Source organism: Alnus glutinosa, chromosome 11 (assembly GCF_958979055.1).
Source record: "Alnus glutinosa chromosome 11, dhAlnGlut1.1, whole genome shotgun sequence".
NCBI classification, from domain to species: Eukaryota; Viridiplantae; Streptophyta; class Magnoliopsida; order Fagales; family Betulaceae; genus Alnus; species Alnus glutinosa.
In genome coordinates, this window is record NC_084896.1 from 8,363,610 (window position 1) to 8,383,898 (window position 20,289).

General features: G+C 40.2%; 1 protein-coding gene across 2 annotated transcripts in view; it reads left to right on the top strand.

The window, feature by feature from the left end:
• LOC133882352 (B3 domain-containing protein At3g19184-like) overlaps window positions 1-18,693 on the top strand; it is a 32,227-nt gene extending 13,534 nt beyond the window's left edge. Inside the window, exons 6-7 of one of the 2 annotated variants that reach the window (XM_062321500.1) lie at window positions 18,321-18,420; window positions 18,549-18,661. In XM_062321500.1, the coding sequence (XP_062177484.1) occupies window positions 18,321-18,420; window positions 18,549-18,559 (111 nt within the window). In that variant the 3' untranslated portion in view covers window positions 18,560-18,661. Of the gene's footprint in view, window positions 1-18,320; window positions 18,421-18,548 lie in introns of both variants that reach the window. The other variant, XM_062321499.1, reaches the window with a different exon arrangement.
• The last annotated feature ends 1,596 nt before the right edge of the window (window positions 18,694-20,289 follow it).

Below are 20,289 nucleotides of genomic sequence, written 5' to 3' on the forward strand. Positions count from 1 at the left end.
CCATTGACAACTCGTTAGGATTTTATGGATAAGGCTGAGGAGTTCATTAACGCAAAGGAAACCAATTGCACATTGGCGGAAGCTAACTGGTAGCATACGAAGGAATCCAGGAAGAAGTCGAAGGATTCACAGTACCAAGAAGGGAGCTTGAGGAAGGGTTTCAAGGGGTCTGGCAAGCGGACACCCATAACTGAAAGGGAGTTCAATTTTCCCCCCCTCAACACCAACGTCTCAGAGCCTATTATTCGGGATTATTCGGGACTCAAGTGACCATGAAAAATGAGGGCACCTACTGACTCATGGAACATGAACCAATACTGGAACTTTCACAAAGACTCTGTCATGACACTAAGAAATGCATCACACTTTGCATGGAGATAGAAAGATTGATCAAGGATGGCAAGTTGGCCAGGTTTGTCTCAAAACAGAGACAACAACAAAAGCCCCCTTGTGGAAAGGACAATCGAGGAAATCGCGATCATAGGATTGCCAGAATCACTGTCGGAGAAGTACAAAAATAAGCGACCTGAGGAGTGATCAAGAAGGTGATCGGGAAAGCGCAGATGGGGCAACAGAGAAGGAAGTCACTTAGACAAACGCAAGGGGGTGTGCTAAGAGAAATCCAAACCATAATTTTAATTGTAGGATTCACCAGAGGTGGGGAGTCTAGTTCAGCAAGAAGGGCTCATGACCGAAAGTTGCATTCAAGGGAAGTGCATGCAATTGAGAGGCCCTCAAAATCTACGGGGAAGGAGCCGGTGACCATTTCTTTCACTATGGAAGAAGCATAGGGGTGGTCCATCCCCACGATGACGCCTTGGTTGTGACAATGGTTGTGTCGAATTTCAACCTCGATCAGATCCTAATCGATAACAGAAGTTGGAACGATATTTTATATTGGTCGTCATTCGAGAAGATAAGATTCACGGGCAATCCATAACTCTGCAAGTCACAGCAGGTACTACCTCTCCAACGTATTGTGGACCCCCTATAAGCTATAACGCGACTATTGGGAGACCAACTCTCAACAAGGTAAAAGTTGTGATGTCCACCTTGTCAGGAAATATGTCTTATTTCCCAAGGCCCGTGAGATGCGAAAAATAAGAAGACAGAAAAATTAAATCAATCACACACAACACCAAGATTTAAGTGGTTCTCCCAATCTGAGGTACATCCACTGTAGGAGACGCAGGAAAACATTTACTATCAAAACGATTACATGGAGAAAATCACTCAAAGCGCAAAAGCCCCAATACACCCAAAAATTCACTCTATGTTAAGTGAGATGAGACTTCTTTTTTGTTTCTCCTCTCTCTAATTGATATTCATGTTGTAGTGCAACTCTTTTATAAAAAGCTACTTCTCCATGAAGTAAAGTGATTACTTCTCCATGAAGTAAAGCTCCAGCAAAAAACGTGGCTAAGAAGAAAAATAACGAACCAACAAAAGTGGAGTTGAATCATCTCCACCAATCAAACAAAAGAGGCCCACCACAAGACTTATTAAAAGCAAGTCAACATGATAACAATCTCCCACTTGACTTGAATTTCATCAAATCCCAAAAGCAAACTTTCTCAAGACATCTCTTTTCCTCAAGCTCGAAGACCATCTCAATAGTTACACATTTTGTCAATATGTTTGCCGGATTCTCAGTTCCACTAATCTTCTCAAGGGTCAGTTGTTCACTTTCTAGAAGATAGCGAATGAAGTGATACATTAATTGAATGTGCTTCGTTCTTGAATGATACACACCTAGTTTTTCGCATGAAAGATAGCACTATGACTATCACAGTGTAGAATGCCTTCTCATCCTTTGTACCCAATTCATCCAAGAAACTCTGTAGCCAAACCATCTCCTTCTCGGCTTCTGTCAAAGCTACATGTTCAACTTATGTTGTGGAAAGAGCACCAATTTTCTGCAACTTTGAAGCCCAACTCACAGCTGTACCACCTAGGAAAATTTTATGCAATTTCCTCCACCGCCACAATGCTCAGTAAAGTTTTGATGGTTGTCATCTTCACCACCGGAGAGAATGTCTGTGTAGTCAATTCCTACTTTCTGCTGGAATCCCTTGACTACCAATCTTGCCTTGTAGCGTTTGCTACCATCATGTTCACACTTTATTCTGAACACCCATTTGTTGTGCAAAGCCTTCATACCTGCTGGCAACTCTATCAGCTCCCAGGTCTGCTTAGTCATCAATGAGTCTCATCCTTCATGGCTAACTCTCACTTGGTTGAATTCTCAACCTGCAAGGCTTCATCATAAGTCTTAGGTTCACTGCCATCAATCAACAAAATATAGAACAAGGAGGGTGAATACCACTGTGGAGGTCTAATATTTATGAGAGAACTTCTAACAGCCAATGTCGGTGTACCTTGTTTAGTTTGCTGATTTACTGTTTCTTCAACTTCTGGACACTCTTTAGTTTCTGGATTCCTTCTTTGAGCTACGCCTTTAGGAATTCCATCTAGGTTGATAAATTTAGACTTCTCAACCTCAGATTCTATACTTGCTGGCTCTGCACTATAATCATTTTTATACACAACATTCTCATTAAAAGTAACATTCATACTTCTAATGACCTTGTGGTTTTGATCATCCCAAAACCTATACTCGAATGCCTCATCTCCATAGCCAATGAAATAACATTTTTTAGACTTAGCATCTAGCTTGCTACGAGCATCAGATTCAATGTAGACATATGAAACACAACCAAAAACTTTCAAATGAGAAAGATATACCTCATTTCCACTCTAGACTTCTTCAAGTAGTCTATGGCCCAATGGAGCTGATGGCCCTTTGTTTATCAAGTAAGCAGCAGTGCTTATTGTATCCGCCCAAAAAGTTTTCAGCAGTCCAGCATGCAGCCTCATACTTCTTCCACGCTCATTGAGAGTCATGTTCATGCGCTCAACCACACCATTCTGATGTGGCGTTCCCGGAATAGTTTTCACCATCCTTATCCCATTTACCGCACAAAACTATTTGAAATCCCCATCCTTGTATTCTCCCCCATTGTCTGATCTTAAAACACTTCAATTTCAGACCAATTTCTGTCTTTATCATGACCTTCCACTTCTTAAAAACTTCAAATACATCAAATTTAAGCTTCAAGAAGTAAACCCATACCTTCCTATTTGAGTCATCAATGAATGTAACATAGTACTGCGAGCCTCCAAGAGATGCCACTGGGGAGGGAATCCACAAATTCGTGTGTACCAGTTCCAGCTTTTCTAGCTTAGGTGCTTTCCCAATTTTTTTGAAACTCACCTTCTTCTACTTCCCTAGGATGCAGCCTTCACATATGTCAAGCTCAACTAACTTCAGTTCCAGTAGTTTTCCTTTAGACAACAGTATCTTCATCCCTTTCTCGCTTATATGGCCCAAGCCTTAGATGCCATAATTTTGAATTGACACTAGCATCTACAACAGCAGTTATATCTCTAATATTTGTAGTCATATAGAGAGTACCTAGTTTGTGTCCCTGAGCCAAAATCCTAACTCCAATGTTGACCTTCCACTTACCGCAATGAAAGTTAATGGAGTGTCCTTCATCATCAAGTTGCCCCACTGAAATCAGGTTCTTCTTCAGCTCTGGCCTTACTTTTTGTAGTTGCCATACCGAGTCACTGTGGACTCTAATGCCAACATCACCGATGCCCACAATATCGAATGTCGATCCGTCAGCCAAGTACACCTTCCCGAAATCTCCAGCAACATAGTTTTCGAGAATTTTACGGATCGCTGTGGTATGAAAAAAGGCTTCTGAGTCCAAAACCCAAGAGACAAGAGGACTATCAATAGAGAGAAGTAGAGCATCCTGTACTTCTTTTGTCACCATGATATTTGCAGAATTGTCATCAGTCTTCTTCTTTAGTTCTCTGCAATTCTTCTTGAAGTGACCTGTTTTGCCACAGTTCCAACACTCAGGTTGTCGCCCAAACTTGGATTTGCTCCTGCCCTTTCTGGATTTAGATCTGCCCTTCCCAGAGTTCTTCTCTTGACCTCTGCCCATTTCTTCAGGGTTTAAGGCTACACCAAAATCGGAGGTTTCATCAGCATATTTCTTGCGGACCTCCTCACCAAAAACCAAATCTCTGACATCTTCATAGCTTAATTTACTCTTTCCCGCAGAGTTACTCACAACCATTCTCATGGCTTCCTAGCTATTTGGGAAAGACGCCAAGACAATCAATACGCGAATCTCATCATCAAAAGATAATTGATTTATGATTGTATTGACTTCATTCATCAGATGCACCTCATTGTTAGCAGACGGTTTTTTCATACATACTTGAACAAAGCCGCCATTGAACCAGCTGTGATCCTTTACAACGTTGTATGCAACTGATTTTGACAGTGATAGCCTGATAACTGCTAGAACCTTACGATCCATCAACCTCTTTTGGGAGAACAGCCTGATGACATGTATGATAACGAGTGGGCTTTGCTTGATCGTAAGGCCCTAGGAATTATCATGCTATCACTATCAAAATCAGTTGCACACAACGTTGTAAAGGAGAAGACCGTATGCTAACAATAAGGTGCATCTGATGAAGAAATTGTTTAACCTAAAGATGGCGAAAGGGGCTTCGGTGGCGCAGCATCTGAATGAATTCAATACCAATCATAAATCAATTATCTTCCGTGGAGATTGATTTTGATGATGAGATCCGCGCATTGATCGTCTTGGCGTCTTTGCCGAATAAAAGGGAAGCCGTGAGAATGGCTCTGAGTAACTCTGCAGGAAAGAGTAAATTAAGCTATGAAGACGTCAGGGATTTGGTTCTTGGTGAGGAGGTCCGCAGGAAAGATGCTGATGAAACCTCTGGTTCTGGTGCAGCCCTAAACCCTGAAGAAAACGGCAGAGGTCAAGAGAGGAACTTTGGGAAGGACAGATCTAAATCCAGAAAGGGCAGGAGCAAATCCAAGTTTGGGCGACAACCTAAGTGTTGGAACTATGGCAAGACATGTCACCTCAAGAAGAATTGCAGAGAACTAAAGAAGAAGACTGATGACGATTTTGCAAATATCGTGATGACAGAAGAAGTACAGCATGCTCTACTTCTCTCTATTGACAGTCCTCTTGGGTTTTTGGACTTAGAAGCCTCCTTTCATACCACAACGATCTGTGAAATTCTCGAAAACTATGTTGCTGGAGATTTTGTGGGCATGAGTGATGTTCGCATTAGAGTCAATTCAAAATTATGGCGTTTAAGGCTTGGGCATATGAGCGAGAAAGGGATGAAGATACTGAGTCTAACATATGTGAAGGCTACATCCTAGGGAAGTAGAAGAAGGTGAGTTTCGTAAAAAGTTGGCAAAACACCTAAGCTGGAACTGGCACACACAGATTTCCATCCCCAATGGTACTATGTTACATTGATTGATGACTCAAGTAGGAAGGTATGGGTTTACTTCTGAAAACTTTTAAATCTGATGTATTTGAAAATTTTAAGAAGTGGAAGGTCATGGTAGAGACAGAAACTGGTCTGAAATTGAAGTGTAAAACAATGAGGGAGAATACAAAGATGGGAGTTTCAAACAGTTTTGTGTGGTTAAGGATGGTGAAAATTATCGAGAACGCCACAAGCAGAATGGCGTGATTGAGCATGACTCTCAATGGGCGTGTAAGAAGTATGAGGCTGCATGTTGGACTGTCGAAAACGTTTTGGGCGGATGCAATAAGCACTACTGCTTACTTGATAAACAGAGGATCGATTGGTCCATAGACTACCTGAAGAAGTCTGGAGTGTTTCATATGTCTACATCTGATGCTTGTAGCAAACTAGATGCTAAGTCTAGAAAATGTTATTTCATTGGCTATGGAGATGAGGCATTCGGGTATAGGTTTTGGGATGATCAAAACCGGAAGATCATTAGAAGTATGAATGTTACTTTTAATGAGAATGTTGTGTATAAAAATGGTTCTAGTGCAGAGCCAGCAAGTATAGAATCTGAGGCTAAGAAGCCTGAATTTATCAACCTAGATGGAATTCCTAAAGGCGCAGCTCAAAGAAGGAATTCAGAAACTGAAGAGGGTTCCAGAAGTTGAAGAAAAAATAAATCAGCAAACTGAACAGGGTACACCAACAATGGCTGTCAGAAGGTCTATTAGAAATATTAGACATCCACAGCGTTGCCAGCAAGTAGAAAGGCTTTGCACAACAAATGAGTATTCAAAATAAAGGGTGAACATGATGGTAGCAAACGCTATAAGGCAAGATTCAGTCAAGGGATTCCAGCAGAAAGAAGGAATTGACTACACAGACATATTCACTCCGATGGTGAAGACCATCAAAATTTTATTAAGCAGTCAGATGTAAAGACGGCGTTCCTTCATGGTGACTTGGTGGAAGAAATTTATATGCAGCAGCCATAGGGATTCGCAGTGCAGGGGAATGAGAGTTTAGTGTGCAAACTGAGAAGAAGCTTGTGTGGCCTGAAACAAGCTCTGAGACAATGGTACAAGAAGTTTGACAGCTTCATGGGTAGTACTGGGTTTACGAGGTGTAATACAGATCATTGCTGCTATGTCATTAGTTTTAAAAACTCTTACATTATTCTACTCTTGTACGTAGATGACATGCTTATTGCAGGAGCCAGTGTGGAAGACATCAACAAGTTGAAGAACCAGCTGTCAAAGCAGTTTGCAATGGAGGATTTGGGTGTTGCTAAACAAATCATTGGGATGCGAATCATTAGGGACAAGGCCAAGGGCCAATAGTACACTGAAGATTTCACAGACAGAGTATGTGAATAAGATTCTTAGTAGATTTAGCATGGATGGAGCTAAGCCAGTGAGCATACATGAGCAAGGTACCTTACACCTCAGTTATCGGATTTTGCACATGTAGTGGGAGTTGTGAGCAGGTACATGAGTAATCCAGGGAAACAGCATTGGGAGGCAGTCATGTGGATTTTGAGATATCTTAGAGGAACTTCAGATACAACCCTTTGTTTCACAGGTGCAGATTTGAATTATGTGAATGGTGATCTAGCAAGTGATGTTGATAGCAGGAAAAGTACTATAGGGTTTGTATATACCCTAGGTGGTACAGCTGTGAGTTGGGCTTCAAAGTTGCAGCAAATATTTGCTATTTCCAAAATAGAAGCTGAATATGTAGTCATCACAGAAGTCGAGAAGGAGATTTTGCTACAGAGTTTCTTGGATGAGTTGGGTAAGAAGGATGAAAAGGGTGTTCTACACAGTGATAGTCAGAGGGCAATCTTTCTTGTGAAGAACCCACCGTTTCATTCAAGAACGAAGCACATTCAGTTAAGGTATCACTTTATTCGCTCTCTTCTAGAAAGTGAATAATTGACCCTTGAAAAGATTAGGGGAACTAAGAATCCTACAGACATGTTGACAAAATATGTAATTATTGAGAAACTGAAGTTGGGCACAGCTTCAGTTGGTCTTCAAGCTTGATGACCGGTGGAGACGTCTTGAGAAAATTTCCTTTTGAGACTTGATGAAATTCAAGTCAAGTGGGAGATTGTTTTCATGTTGACTTGCTTTTAATAAGTCTTGTAGTGGGCCCCTCTTGTTTGATTAGTGGTGATGATTCAACTCCACTTTTGTTGGTTCATTATTTCTCTTCTCAGCCATGTTTTTTGCTAGTGTTTCGCTTCATAGAGAAGTAATCACTTTACTTCATGGAGAAGTAGTCACTTTACTTAATGAAGAAGTAATCACTTTACTTCAACTTGTTTTTTTTTCTCTTATAAAAGAGTAGACTACAACGTGAATATCAATTAAAGAGAGGAGAAAAAAGGGAGTTTCATCTCACTTAGCATAGACTGAATTTGGGTGTATTGGGGCTTTTACCATCTCATGATGAAGTTTTCAACCGATAACAGAACTGGGGTGCTCAAAGGAGATCAAGAGTCTGCTCGCTTGTGCTATAACACAATCTTGAAGGAACTGCGATTGGACAACAACATAGTTTTGAAGGAACCGCGGTTGGAGGAGACCCTCACTATCACAACTGATTTCAGAGATGAATGGGCGTTGAAACAAGGGGAACCGTTCAAGGAATTGGTTTAAGTAATAATTGAAGATCACGATCGGAAGGTAATGATCAGATCTCAGTTGGCAGAAGAAATCCTCGAGAGGAGCTTTTGAATTTTTTGAAGAAAAATAGTGATGTATTCGCCTGGACTCACCATGATATGCCAGAGATTGACCTTGAGGTGATGATTCACGTGCTTATCATGGATCCTAAGCCCGTGAAACAAAAGAAGAGAAACAAGGCGATCGTCAATGAAGTATAGAAGCTCCTAGGAGCTGGGTTCATAAGGGAGGTCCACTACCCAGTCATGGGGGGGGGGGGGGGGGGGAGGTGGAGGATGTGTGTAGATTTCACGGATCTCAACAAATCCTATCCAAAAGATAATTTTCCTCTCTCTCAAATCGATTTCCTAGTTGATTCAACCGCAGGACATGATCTGCTGATCTTCATGGACGCCTTTTCAGGCTACAACCAGATCCATATGCACGAAATGGATCAAGAGAAAACTGCTTTCATCACAGATCGCGGCATGTGTTGCTACAAGACGATGCTCTTGAGCTAAAGAATGCGGAAGCAACTTATCAAAGATTGGTGAACATGATGTTCAAAGCCTAAATTGGAAGGAATATGGAAGTGTATGTGGATGACATGCTGGTCAAGAGTCTCGAGTCGAAGGACCACATTGCAGATCTGGAGGAAACCTTTCAAACCCTAAGGTACCAAATGAAACTCAATCCCAATAAGTGCACTTTCGGGGTTTCATCTAGGAACTTCTTAGGGTTTATGGTGTTGCAGAGAGGAATAGAGGCAAATCCGAAAAAGATCAGGGCAGTACTCGAGATGCAATCTCTTCAAACAACCAAGCGGTTGCAGCAACTAATAGGACGAATCGCCGCCCTAAACCAATTCATCTCTCGATCAACAGACAAGTGCCTGCCTTTCTTCAAAATATTGAGAAAGGCCTTCGTTTGAGGGGAAGAGTGTGAAGAAGCTTTCCAGCAGTTGAAGAATTATCTTTCCAATCCCCCAATTCTAAGTAGGACCATTGAAAGAGAACCCCTTACTTGTACCTAGCAGTTTCTCTCCATCAACAGTTAGTTCAGCTTTGAATCGAGTAGATGGAGGAGTTCAGAAGGTCGTCTATTATACCAGTAGGGCCCTTAGAGGAGCAGAAACCAAGTATCCACAGATCGAGAAGTTGGCATTTGCTAGGGTTGTAAATAAACCAGTTCGTTCGACAAACCACTGGTTAACAATAGTTGTATACTATACTTATACTATAGTTATTTAGTTATACATAGTATATTAGACTTACTACTTGCTCACATTAGACATATCTTATAGTTTATTCTCTCTAGTTGTATATAATAACATATTATTAATTTGTTACTTATAGACTATAATGCAATCAAATAGTAAAAGAACAAAGGAAAAGGGATATGGGCTGCTTCGAGAGAGTCTTGATCTTCATGAAAATAATTTGTTGACTTCTAATTTAAACCAAGTGTGTGTTTGTATGCAAACAAATATCTTAAATGTGGAATTTAAATAAGACAAGATATTTGTTACGAAGTGAAAACTCTATGAAGAGAAAAAATCACTCCGGGGCAGCCAAACCTAGGAAATCCACTATCCAAAAACAAAGCTAGTTACAAGACTGACGTCGGACAGAATAACGATTATTATGTAGGCTAATCAACAGGCAGTTTGCAGGGAAGAAGACAGATAAATTATCCCAAAACACAGAGAGAAACTCTGAGAAAATATCAATATTCAATTCATTGATTGTTCTTTGATTACATAGTAGGCAAGCCTATTTATAATAAAGCCCTAATGGCTACTAAAGGAAATAAAATCTCCTAAGACTTGAATAAATACAAATAAGCATATTATGGAAATACTTGGTGCCAAAGAATATCTCCAAATTAATGGAAAATACTTGGTGCCAAGGAATTACAATATTAGGGAAAATATTAAACTATAATATTACTTGACGACAACGCAAATATAAATATGGGAATTCTTTAAAAGATGAATCAAGAGATTTGTCAATAGTCTCTTCTTTCCTTCTTGGTCTTTCCCTTAAGGATGTTGACAACTCGGTAGAGAATATCTTCTAAATCACAATTTGCCAAAGGTCTCTTCTTTCCTTCTTGAGTAGTTGACCCTTTCGTTTCTTGCTTAAACCAAATCAATCTCATCGTCACATCATAGGCCAATTAATTCTATATTTGTATCTGATTTTCTCCTGCATCAAAGACACTCGTACTCACATAACCCTATGCAATAGTCATACCTTTAACTTTGACGTGTAACCTAACACAAACGCTTCCCAACCAGATCTTCCACTTGAAAGGGTTTTTTATGGATTCCTTTACCTTAGGGCCGACCCCTAAGATAGACATCACACAAACACTTGAGCACACACCGGCAACGGCTTGAGAGCTAGTGGATCTTCGATTCTCCCTAAACACCCTCTCAAAGCCCTATAGAATTCGATACTATATTCATACAATTTACAAGCCTAGAGCCCCCTATTTATAGGCTTAAAAGAAACCCTAAATCTGTTGAAAAATGGACTCTGACTGTCGACCGTCCGGATGGCATTTAGCCCCGTCCAGAAGAGTTTATGCGATATCTTTTCAGAAACAGCGCAATCCTGGAAGCCGTCCAGACGCTACTCTCTTTCCGTCCGGACGGTGGGCCTTCCAGACGCCGTCCGGATGTTCAAGTTGTAGGATTTTTTTCTTAGCTTTCCAACGATACCAATTTCGTCTCAATCCGATACTCGAGCAGAAAGTTATGATAAAAACACTGAGACATGCGCAAAAATCTTCCTGGAAGCCTGAAATGCGTTCGGACGGTTAACTGCAACTGCCTTTCCAAAATAGCACAATTCTATCCTTATCAGGTTGTATCTCCTTTCCGCGCTCGTAAAGGATACCTGAAATATTCTGGAATGCTGGACATCGTCCGGACGTCTTGCAGAAACTTCCCAAACAGTGTTGACTGCTGAAATCCAACTCCGTGTAGAAATTAGATAAGCTTGACCTAGCGTCTAGACGGTGTTGCTCTGACGTCCGGACGTCTTCAACGCTGAAGCTTCTAGACACTGCGGGGCGTCCGGACGCCTTCAAAGGCCCATCCGAACTGTTGCACAGGAACCGGCTGTTCTGATTTGAAAATTACATGGAATCTTCATGGCCATTTTCTTAGAAACTTGTGACCATACACATGGCATGAAATGAGACACTGTCTATATTACTTGAAGACTTTGAGAAGAACCGATAATCCTATTAAAAAGCAACCGTTACATAAAGTGTTTTTGTCAACCAGAATGTTGTCAATATAAAATACTAACACTTCAAAACAACCAAAAAGGTTTAGGTTTGATAATAATTCAGCACAATATTTTATTCATTAGAGTTATACTTATATAAAATACGGTTAGGTCATAAGACATAACCATTAGGTCTAGCCGTCATTACATCATGTAGGAAATAAACTAATGGAAAATACATTCCTTATTAGCTAAAACACTTACGGAAATAAAATATGGAGATTATACTCCTTATTCTCTGCCGACTTGTAAAGTACTGCCACATGTGCTGCCACATAAGCCCTAGAAATCTGAACGTATCATCCTTTCCCCCTAACAACTTCCTTGTCTCCAAGGAAGAGTTCCAGTTTTGTAAAAATCACTCACTGCCCTTCCATCCTTGGCTCCATCTCTTCTTCCTTCTTCTTCCCATTCTGTTTCAATTTGGGCTTTGCAAAAAATACTCCATGCTCTTCCCACCCTTGCTCTGTCTCTTCTTCTTTCTCCTTCACATTCTGCTCCAGCATCTCCTTACTGTTTTCAGCTACTTTTGGATAGAGTGATAAGAATTCTTGTGACATGCCCACCCTACTTTTAATGCCATGTAATATTATTGGCTCCTTATCCCACACAAAACTGCATCTCTAGGGTCTCAAAATCCCAGTGGATGGGCCTCAAAATTCGCAACCATTGAGTGCCTAACACCACTTCATAATCTTCCAATGGCAGAATATAAAAGTCTACTGTAAAAATCCTGCCTTGCAACTCTACTGGAACTTGAACACATTTATCTAGACTGTGGATCTTTTCCTTTGAGGCGATGGTCACATCCATCCCTCCCTCCTCTTCGAGTTGAAATTTTAACACACGGGCAAGGGATAAACTCATAAAATTATGAATGTTGCCCAAATCAATGAGGAACAACAAATTTGATCACCCAATCCTCCCATAAGTCTTCATGGTTTCTGTGGGGCCATTACTGGTAATGGCGGTAATGGCATGCAAGGAAATCTCCGGAGTGCCATCTTCATCTTCCCTCATATAAGCTTTTTGCAACGATGCCCCAAACCATACTTCTTATTGCATTTGAAGCATAACCCCTTCTTTTGCCTCTCCTTAAGTTCTTCAGGTGTCAACCTTTTGATGGGAAGAGGTGGCTGGCCCGTGGTGCTTCGGGGGGTTAATGGTGGTCTCTGCGTGTCTGAAGGAACATTTTTTTCAAGAGCCATGTTACAGGCCTCATAGACCATTGCTAGGCCCGATGGCTGAAGTGAGAGTAAGGGATCATCCAGCAGTGACGTCTGCCTTGATTTCCTCCTTTAGGCCGCTCACAAAACAACTAACCTCCTGGTAATCCCTTATACTTCCTTCTTGCTGCTCAGCCCGGCAAACCCAACTGGTCAGGTCTTTTTACCCATTGATACGGGGAAAATCCAACTTGACATGGCGTTGGCCGAAAGTGTGAGACTTTTCTCCCGCCTGGAAATTCTCTCTGTCTCCTGTGCGCGCTCTTCCCTGCAAATTCTCCCCTTCTTCCCGTCGGTTCCTGCCTTGTGTAGATAGCATCCATGATTTGTTGTTGGTTTCTTTGCATGATAGTACGTGTAGTTGGCCTTGCTTCAACCGAAAAGTCCGGGTAGGCCCTGCTCTTGTTGCGGGAACAGCCTATGGTGATGAACTCAAATTTTTTTCAATTTCTTCTAGTTTCTTTTGAGGGAAACCAAGCCTCAAGGTTTAACAATTTCTTGTTAAAGAGAGGAACCCTAGTTCTGATACCACTTGATGCAATCAAATAGTAAAAGAACAAAGGAAAATGGATATGGGCTACTTCGAGAGAGTTGTGATCTCCAAAACAACCAAAAAGGTCTAGGTTTGATAATAATTCAGCATGATATTTTATTCATTAGGGTTATACTTATATAGAAGACTGCAAGGTCATAAGACATAACCATTAGGTCTAGCCGTCATTACATCATGCAGGAAAATTAATTAGGAATGAAATAAACTAATGGAAAATACATTCCTTATTAGCTAAAACACTTAGAGAAATAAAATATGGAGATTATACTCCTTATTCTCTGCTGAGTTACGCTTTAGTACTACCACGTGTGCTGCCACATAAGCCCTGGAAATCTGAATGTAGCAGACTATAGTTACGTACTATATTTTATATTATGCCCTTATATAGTTACATATTATATATTTATGCTATAAATAAATGTATAAAGGTTATTCATAAACTCGGGATTGAACTCTGCTCGGATCATATATTAAAAAATTTAATAGCTTAACTCGAGCTCTAGTTAAGCCGAGCTTGTCGAGTATACGGTTTGGCTTGAATGACATTCTCAACAAGCTCAAGCTTGAACACACATCTCAAAGCTCACCTCGAAATTGAGCTCGACTCATAAATAAGTCACTCTTGAAATCTTAAAGCTCGGCTCGACTTGTTTATAGCCCTAGCATTCACATTGGTCACATCCACCACAAGGTTGAGACCCTACTTTTAGGTGCGCACGATTCAGGTTTTGACCGACTACCCTCTGAAGAAAGAGTTGTACAAACCTCATACATCCGGGCGATTGGTGAACTGGGCAGTTGAACTCAGCGAATTTGATATTGAGTACCTGCCAAGAACAACAGCGAAAGGGCGAGCACTGTCTAACTTCTAGGTAGAATTCGTGAACCTTCCTGAGTAGGAAAACCAACCACTGAAAAACTTTGGGTAGTCAATGTGGATGGTTCTGCCACTAAGAAGCACAGTGGTGCAGGAGTAGTGCTTTAGCTCTAAGAGGCCAGAAGCTTGAGTATGCCACTAGGATGGGATTCAAGGCCACCAACAACGAAGCCGAATACGAGGCTGTCGCAGGATTGATGATCGCCCAAGAACTTGGAGCTGAAAATGTCGAAGTCAGAAGCAATTTGAGAGTCATCACGTCGCTAATCTAGGGAGAATATTAAGTGAAGGAAAACGGATGAAGAAATACTTGCTCAGGGTAAAGGAACTAGCAGCTCAGTTTAAACACTTTGCAGTCAAGAAAGTTTCGAGAGAAAAAAATGAGGAAGCATATGAGCTAGCTCGATTGGGGTCAGCACTAGAAGACGACAACTAACAAAAAGGTGTGGCTTTTACCTGAGCCTGCGATAATCAAAGATGCAGAAGTCTCCCAGATTGAAAGAGGTCAAGAATGGGCAAAAGACATCATCCAATTTCTGAAGGAAGGAATCATCCCTGACGATTGGAAACAGGCAGCGTAAACACGGTTGAGGGCCGCCAAATACACAATCGTTTGTGGAAGTCACTCTGGAGGGCAAATTTTGGCACACAAGGCGGTGCGAGCGAGGTACTACTGGCTCCGAATGCACTAGTATTCCATGGAGATGGTGAAACTTTGTGACAAGTGCCAAAGATTCGCCAATGTATCAAACAGCCCATCGGAAGAGTTAACCCTCATTTCCTCGTCGTGGTCGTTCGCCCAATGGCGGGTATACATTGTAGGTCATTTACCTCCTGGTAAGGGCGGAGTGAAGTTTGTGGTCGTCGTTGTGGATTACTTCACGAAGTGGGTGGAGGCAGAGGCTACGGTCACAATCACAATAGCTAACATCATCGATGGTACCGCTTCACAATCCCACACGCCTTCGTCACAGATAACAAGAAGCAGTTTGATTGTCAACCGTTTCAAGAGTGGTGCTTGAAACTCAAGATCAGGAACTATTATTCATCCCCAGGACACCTGCAGGCCAACGGACAAGTGGAATGACGAACAAGACCATCTTCAAGACTCAGAAGAAGAAACTCGGGGATCGGATAGGATCATGGGCAGATGAGCTCCCTGAAGTATTGTGGGCTTACCGAACCACTAAGTGAACCCTGACAGAAGACACGCTGTTTGGATTGGCCTTTGGGATGAAGGCAGTGATCCATGTGGAGATTGGTTTGACCAGTTTCCAAGTTGAAAACTACGGTCCTGGACTAAATGACAAAGGTTTGAAGCTCTCCCTCGATCTTTTGGATTTACACAGGGACCTGGCTGACATAGTCATGGCAGCTTACCATCAAAAAGTTGCCCAATATTTCAACAAGAAAGTAAGGTCCATAAGATTTTCACTCGGTGATTGGGTGTTACAAAAGGTAACCCTGGCTACCAGAGACCCAACAGAGGGAAAGCTCGCCCCAACTTAGGATGGCCTCTTATCGAATAGTAGTTTGGAGACCACAGATGGAATAAGACTCCATCACCCTTGGAACGCGAACATCTGAAAAGATATTGCCAATAACTGTATTTACTTGTTCTGAATGCATACTTTTTTCCAACTAATAAAGTTCAAATGTTTCCACTATGTTTTCTCCTGTGTATGTCTCCAATAATTCCAGGCAAACAGGGTTCCAACTCTTGCCCTTCCAAGACCAACGAATATCAAGATCCCATTCCTTGGTGACACGGACTCTATGAACTAATACCTTGATCCTAGTCAAGTGATTTCGTGATGTGGTAGCAACAATGCCACATTTCGTTTCGGGATTCCCAGAGGCGTACAACATGGAGGTGACATTGTTATTGCAACATCATGGAAAGGCTGCGTGTTCACTGTTTCTGACAACTCTTCGGACAGAGAACATTCTATTGCGTGGGGACCAGACAGAGATCAAGGTACGAAGGAGGACATGGACAAGGAGAAGAGGGAGAGTTGGAACCTGCTCGCAACATTGTTTTTCCCATTGCCACCGCTTGATCCCATGATTGCTGACGTATACAAACTGTCACTTGACGAATTGAGGGTGATGGTGCTTGAGACCCGTCGCCAACTAGAGGAGGCTCGATTCAATGATAGGTAGCTTCTAAGCCATCGAGGTCGTCAATTATGGTTGTTAGAAGGCAAGCATGAAACATTGGATAATGATCTAAAAGTAACAAAGATCTTTGCTAATGCTAGCCGCCGCTGGTTGAAACACATGGAAGGCAAGCTCGGTGGAAGTTCTAGGTCGGAAATGTGGGGATCCTCCAACGATAATAGGGATTAGAAGCTTGAGCAACTTGATGTGAAAACAGCTTTCTACATGGTGACCTTGAAGAAACCATTTAAAAAAATATCTTGTTTGTCGGTTGAGGAGATCCTTATACGGTTGGAAACAATCTCTGAGGCAGTTTGCAAGCGCTTTGACAACTTTATGGTCGGTCATGGTTACTCAAGAAGTAGCTATTGTGTGTATTACAGGCAATTGTCAGATGGTTCGTTGTGCATGCCATGCTTATTACTACTAAAAGCACGTTAGAGATTAAGAGATTGAAATCTTAGTTGGGTGATGAGTTTGAAATGATTGGGTGTTGCAAAAAAAAATCCTAGGGATAGAGTTCCCAAAGATAGAAAAGTGGGAAAGTTGTACTTGTCATAGAAAATGTATATTAAGAAAGTACTTGAACGCTTTGTTATGCATAATTCTAAATCAATGAGTACTCCACTTGTTGCAGTTGGAGCATCATGTATGTGCATTTGTCTAGATATTTCATAGGTAGTAAGTGTTGTTAGTCTACATGGCAATCCTGGCAAGGTTCACTGGCAAGCAGTGAAATGGATACTCCGGTATTTATTTATAGGTTACTACAAATGTTGGTTTAATCTATGATAGAGGCAGTGGTCTCGGTTCCAATGTCCTTTGGTCGATTCAAATTTTGTTGGTGATCTGGACAAAAGAAGATCTCTAACGGGTTATGTTTTCACTCTCTCGGAGTGTGCCATTAGTTGGAAAGCGACATTACAGTCGAAAGTTTCTTTTTCCACCACAGAGGTAGAGTACATGGCAACGGTAGAGGTAGTTAAAGAAGCATTTTGGCTAAGAGATTTGGCTGGCAATCTGGGTTTGCAACAGAATGAGATTATTGTGTTTTGTGTTAGCTAAAGCGCAATACATTTGACTGAAAATCAAATGTATCATGAGAGGACTAAACACATTGATGTTATCATTTGCTTCAAGAGGTTGTGATACATGGTAATATCATAGTGAAGAAAATTGCCACAGCAAAAAATCCACTGGGGCACAGCAAAAAATCCACTGGATATGTTGACTAAGCCAGTTTCAGAATGCTTGAACTTGATTAGTGTTTGTAGTTTGTGATTACCTTTAGGAGTGTTAGAAGAGATGTCATGATCAGAAGATTTGTATTGGGGACTTGATGAAAAGTCAAGGTGGAGATTTTTTATATATGATTAGTGTGACCCAACAACATTGAAAGATAACTCTTTTTGGCTCACGTGCTTTTTAATCTCCCAATTTCTTTGGAATTAGTTTGCTTTTCAGATTAGTAGCCCGTCTTTATTACTTCTTCAACTTGGAAATAGAGTCCTTGTGCAAGACAGGCATCTTGGCTAATAAAAGGAGTAACACTTTCAACCCTTGGATGCATAGAGCGAAAGAGAGACCTTCTTCGATCTCTGTTTTTCTCATGTTTGTAACGCAAGAGAATTTAGAGAATATTTTCTCTTATCATTAATTCTCTTTTGTGTGAGAGCGAGATTTAGATGTATTGGAACTTTGAGTTTTAATTGGTCTTTTTCTTACTACTCTTTATACTCTATCTTTTGATAGTGAATTTCGTTCTAATCGTCTCCACACCAAACCACGTTAAATTTTGGTGTCCTATGTGATTGAGTTATTTTTATTGTTCTTTTTCCGCTTCTTTGGGATCCTAAAATTATTATGTCACAACAAGACACGTAGCACTTTTAGAGACTAGGTTGGAGGAATTTATATATCTATATATATAATTGTATAATGCTATGCAATAATTTTATTTTACATTTATTAACAATTGCACTTTTGAAACATCATATCTATAATTAGATTTTAACCAATATGTATGCTCTATTTATCGTTGATAAAATATATAAAAGAAAGAAAGGATGGGAGAAAGAAGGCCATATCGTTCTTATTAAAATTGATGCACTGGTGTTTATTACAAAAGGGGTTTATTCTTTCTAGGTGTACATCATTAGGGCATCTAAGCTAACGGACAATGAAGACGATGACAACGATTCAGATGTCTCACACTTGGGCAGAAGTGCCAAAAGAATCAAAGCAAGTAATTGTTTTCCACTCTGAAGCTTTTACAACTTGGTTTCTGCATAGCAACTGATAGAAGTATGTTAGTGAATATTTAAAGAAAATGCATTCTGATTTAACATTTACATCTATTTCTCTCTTTGCCAGGCAGAAAGTAGTCTTTATTCTTGATGTCTTGCTGGAATTTCTTCCTTATTGTGCTCCAAGGAAGCTATGGTACAGAATTAGAATTTTGAAGCTTATGTATTTGAAACTTGTGGAAATATTATTTGTATCTGATTTTGTAATGAAGTCTCTGAAAAAATTTTGTTAATAATAATAAAAAAAAAAATTTTTAAAAAAATGCAAGTTGTTTGTTTCTTCTTTCCAGCAAGAACCCTTCAATTTGTTTACTGGTAGATTCAAAAGAAAGTCAAACGAGGGAAACTGGCATGGAGCCATCAACAATAAGCACGGAATAAATAAAAAGCATTAGATGAACATGAGAATTATCTCATTAATATTTTTGTATTTTGTTACCGTTATCATTATCTTTATTAGTAACCGTTAAGTGTTAGTAATAAGATGCACCTCTATAAAAGTACTTTATATTTATCACATTTCTTTTTGTAATATTTTATAAACCGTTTGGGTTGATAAATAAAGGACGTCATAAGTTAATATTCAACTCTAGTAGTTGTTTTAAAAGATTTATGGTTTCTCGAATATAATTAAAAAAAAATACAAAAAGCAATCTTAAAAAGCATTGACAAATAAGCTAAGGTTTGACACTATAAAAATAGGAGTAAAAAGACGGTTACAATTTGCGGTTATTGACTAAAACTGTTAACTGTAACCACATAAGGCGGTTGGTGAAATTTAATAACCGCCTCTGCAAACCGCTTTAGGCAGTTAACGGTTATTTAACCTACAACCGCACCATTAACCACTTTTACTAAGTTGGCTCTTTTAAGCCTATTTTGAGTGTTGGGCTTATTTTTTGGGTTCACTTAAAAAAAAAAAAAAAAAATTGGCCCCTTTTTTTAAAAAAAAAAATTCAGGGCTTTTTGGGCCCACTAAGCTACATTTTTTAGGCTTTGTTTTGGTTTTTCTCAAAAAAATAAAAAATAAAAATAATAACCTCATCAGGCAGAAATCAATATGATCTATTAAAACAATATTGGTCTTGTTTAATCTCAAACATATCTCATACTCTTAAAATTGCAATCTTTCTTATACGAAACTGATCTTTAACATATTTTCCATCTAAAAAATTCACACCCAACCAACAAACATAGCTAAAAAAATTCTTAGGAAAACATGAAACTCGTAACATTTTATAAAATATATAATATCTAAAGTTCAAATCCAATTCCAACAGCAATTAAACAAGTTCAGATTAATTAACCAATCAAAACTAAAACCCACAAAATCAAATACCCAATAACTTCCTAAGTGGTGAGAACAACCGCCCCACCGGCCTCCTTGATCTTCTTCTCAGCGGTCTTGAACACTAGCTTGGCCTTGACCACGAGAGGCTAGTTCTCGGGCGAGATCCCCTTGCCCAATACCTTGAAGTAGCCAAAACGGGTAACGCCGAGCAAAGGCACATTGTCCTTGGAGGCATTGTCCATGAATACGAAAGAATTTTATTCAACCCATTCACAATCTGCTTAGGTGGACTAACGGCGTTATTTCCCGTAGCGGTAGTGATTTGCGGTGGGAATGCTTGAGAGAGAGAGAAAAGGGAGAGAGACGAGAGGAAAAGAGATAATGAGATTAAAATGTGTGCAACTCTAGGTAGGAAGAAAAATATAAGATGGTATAAACCCTAGACGTGAAACGACATTGTTTTAATGTTTATATATATTAGGTGGTTATCTAACGACTACCCTAAAACCTCTAATCG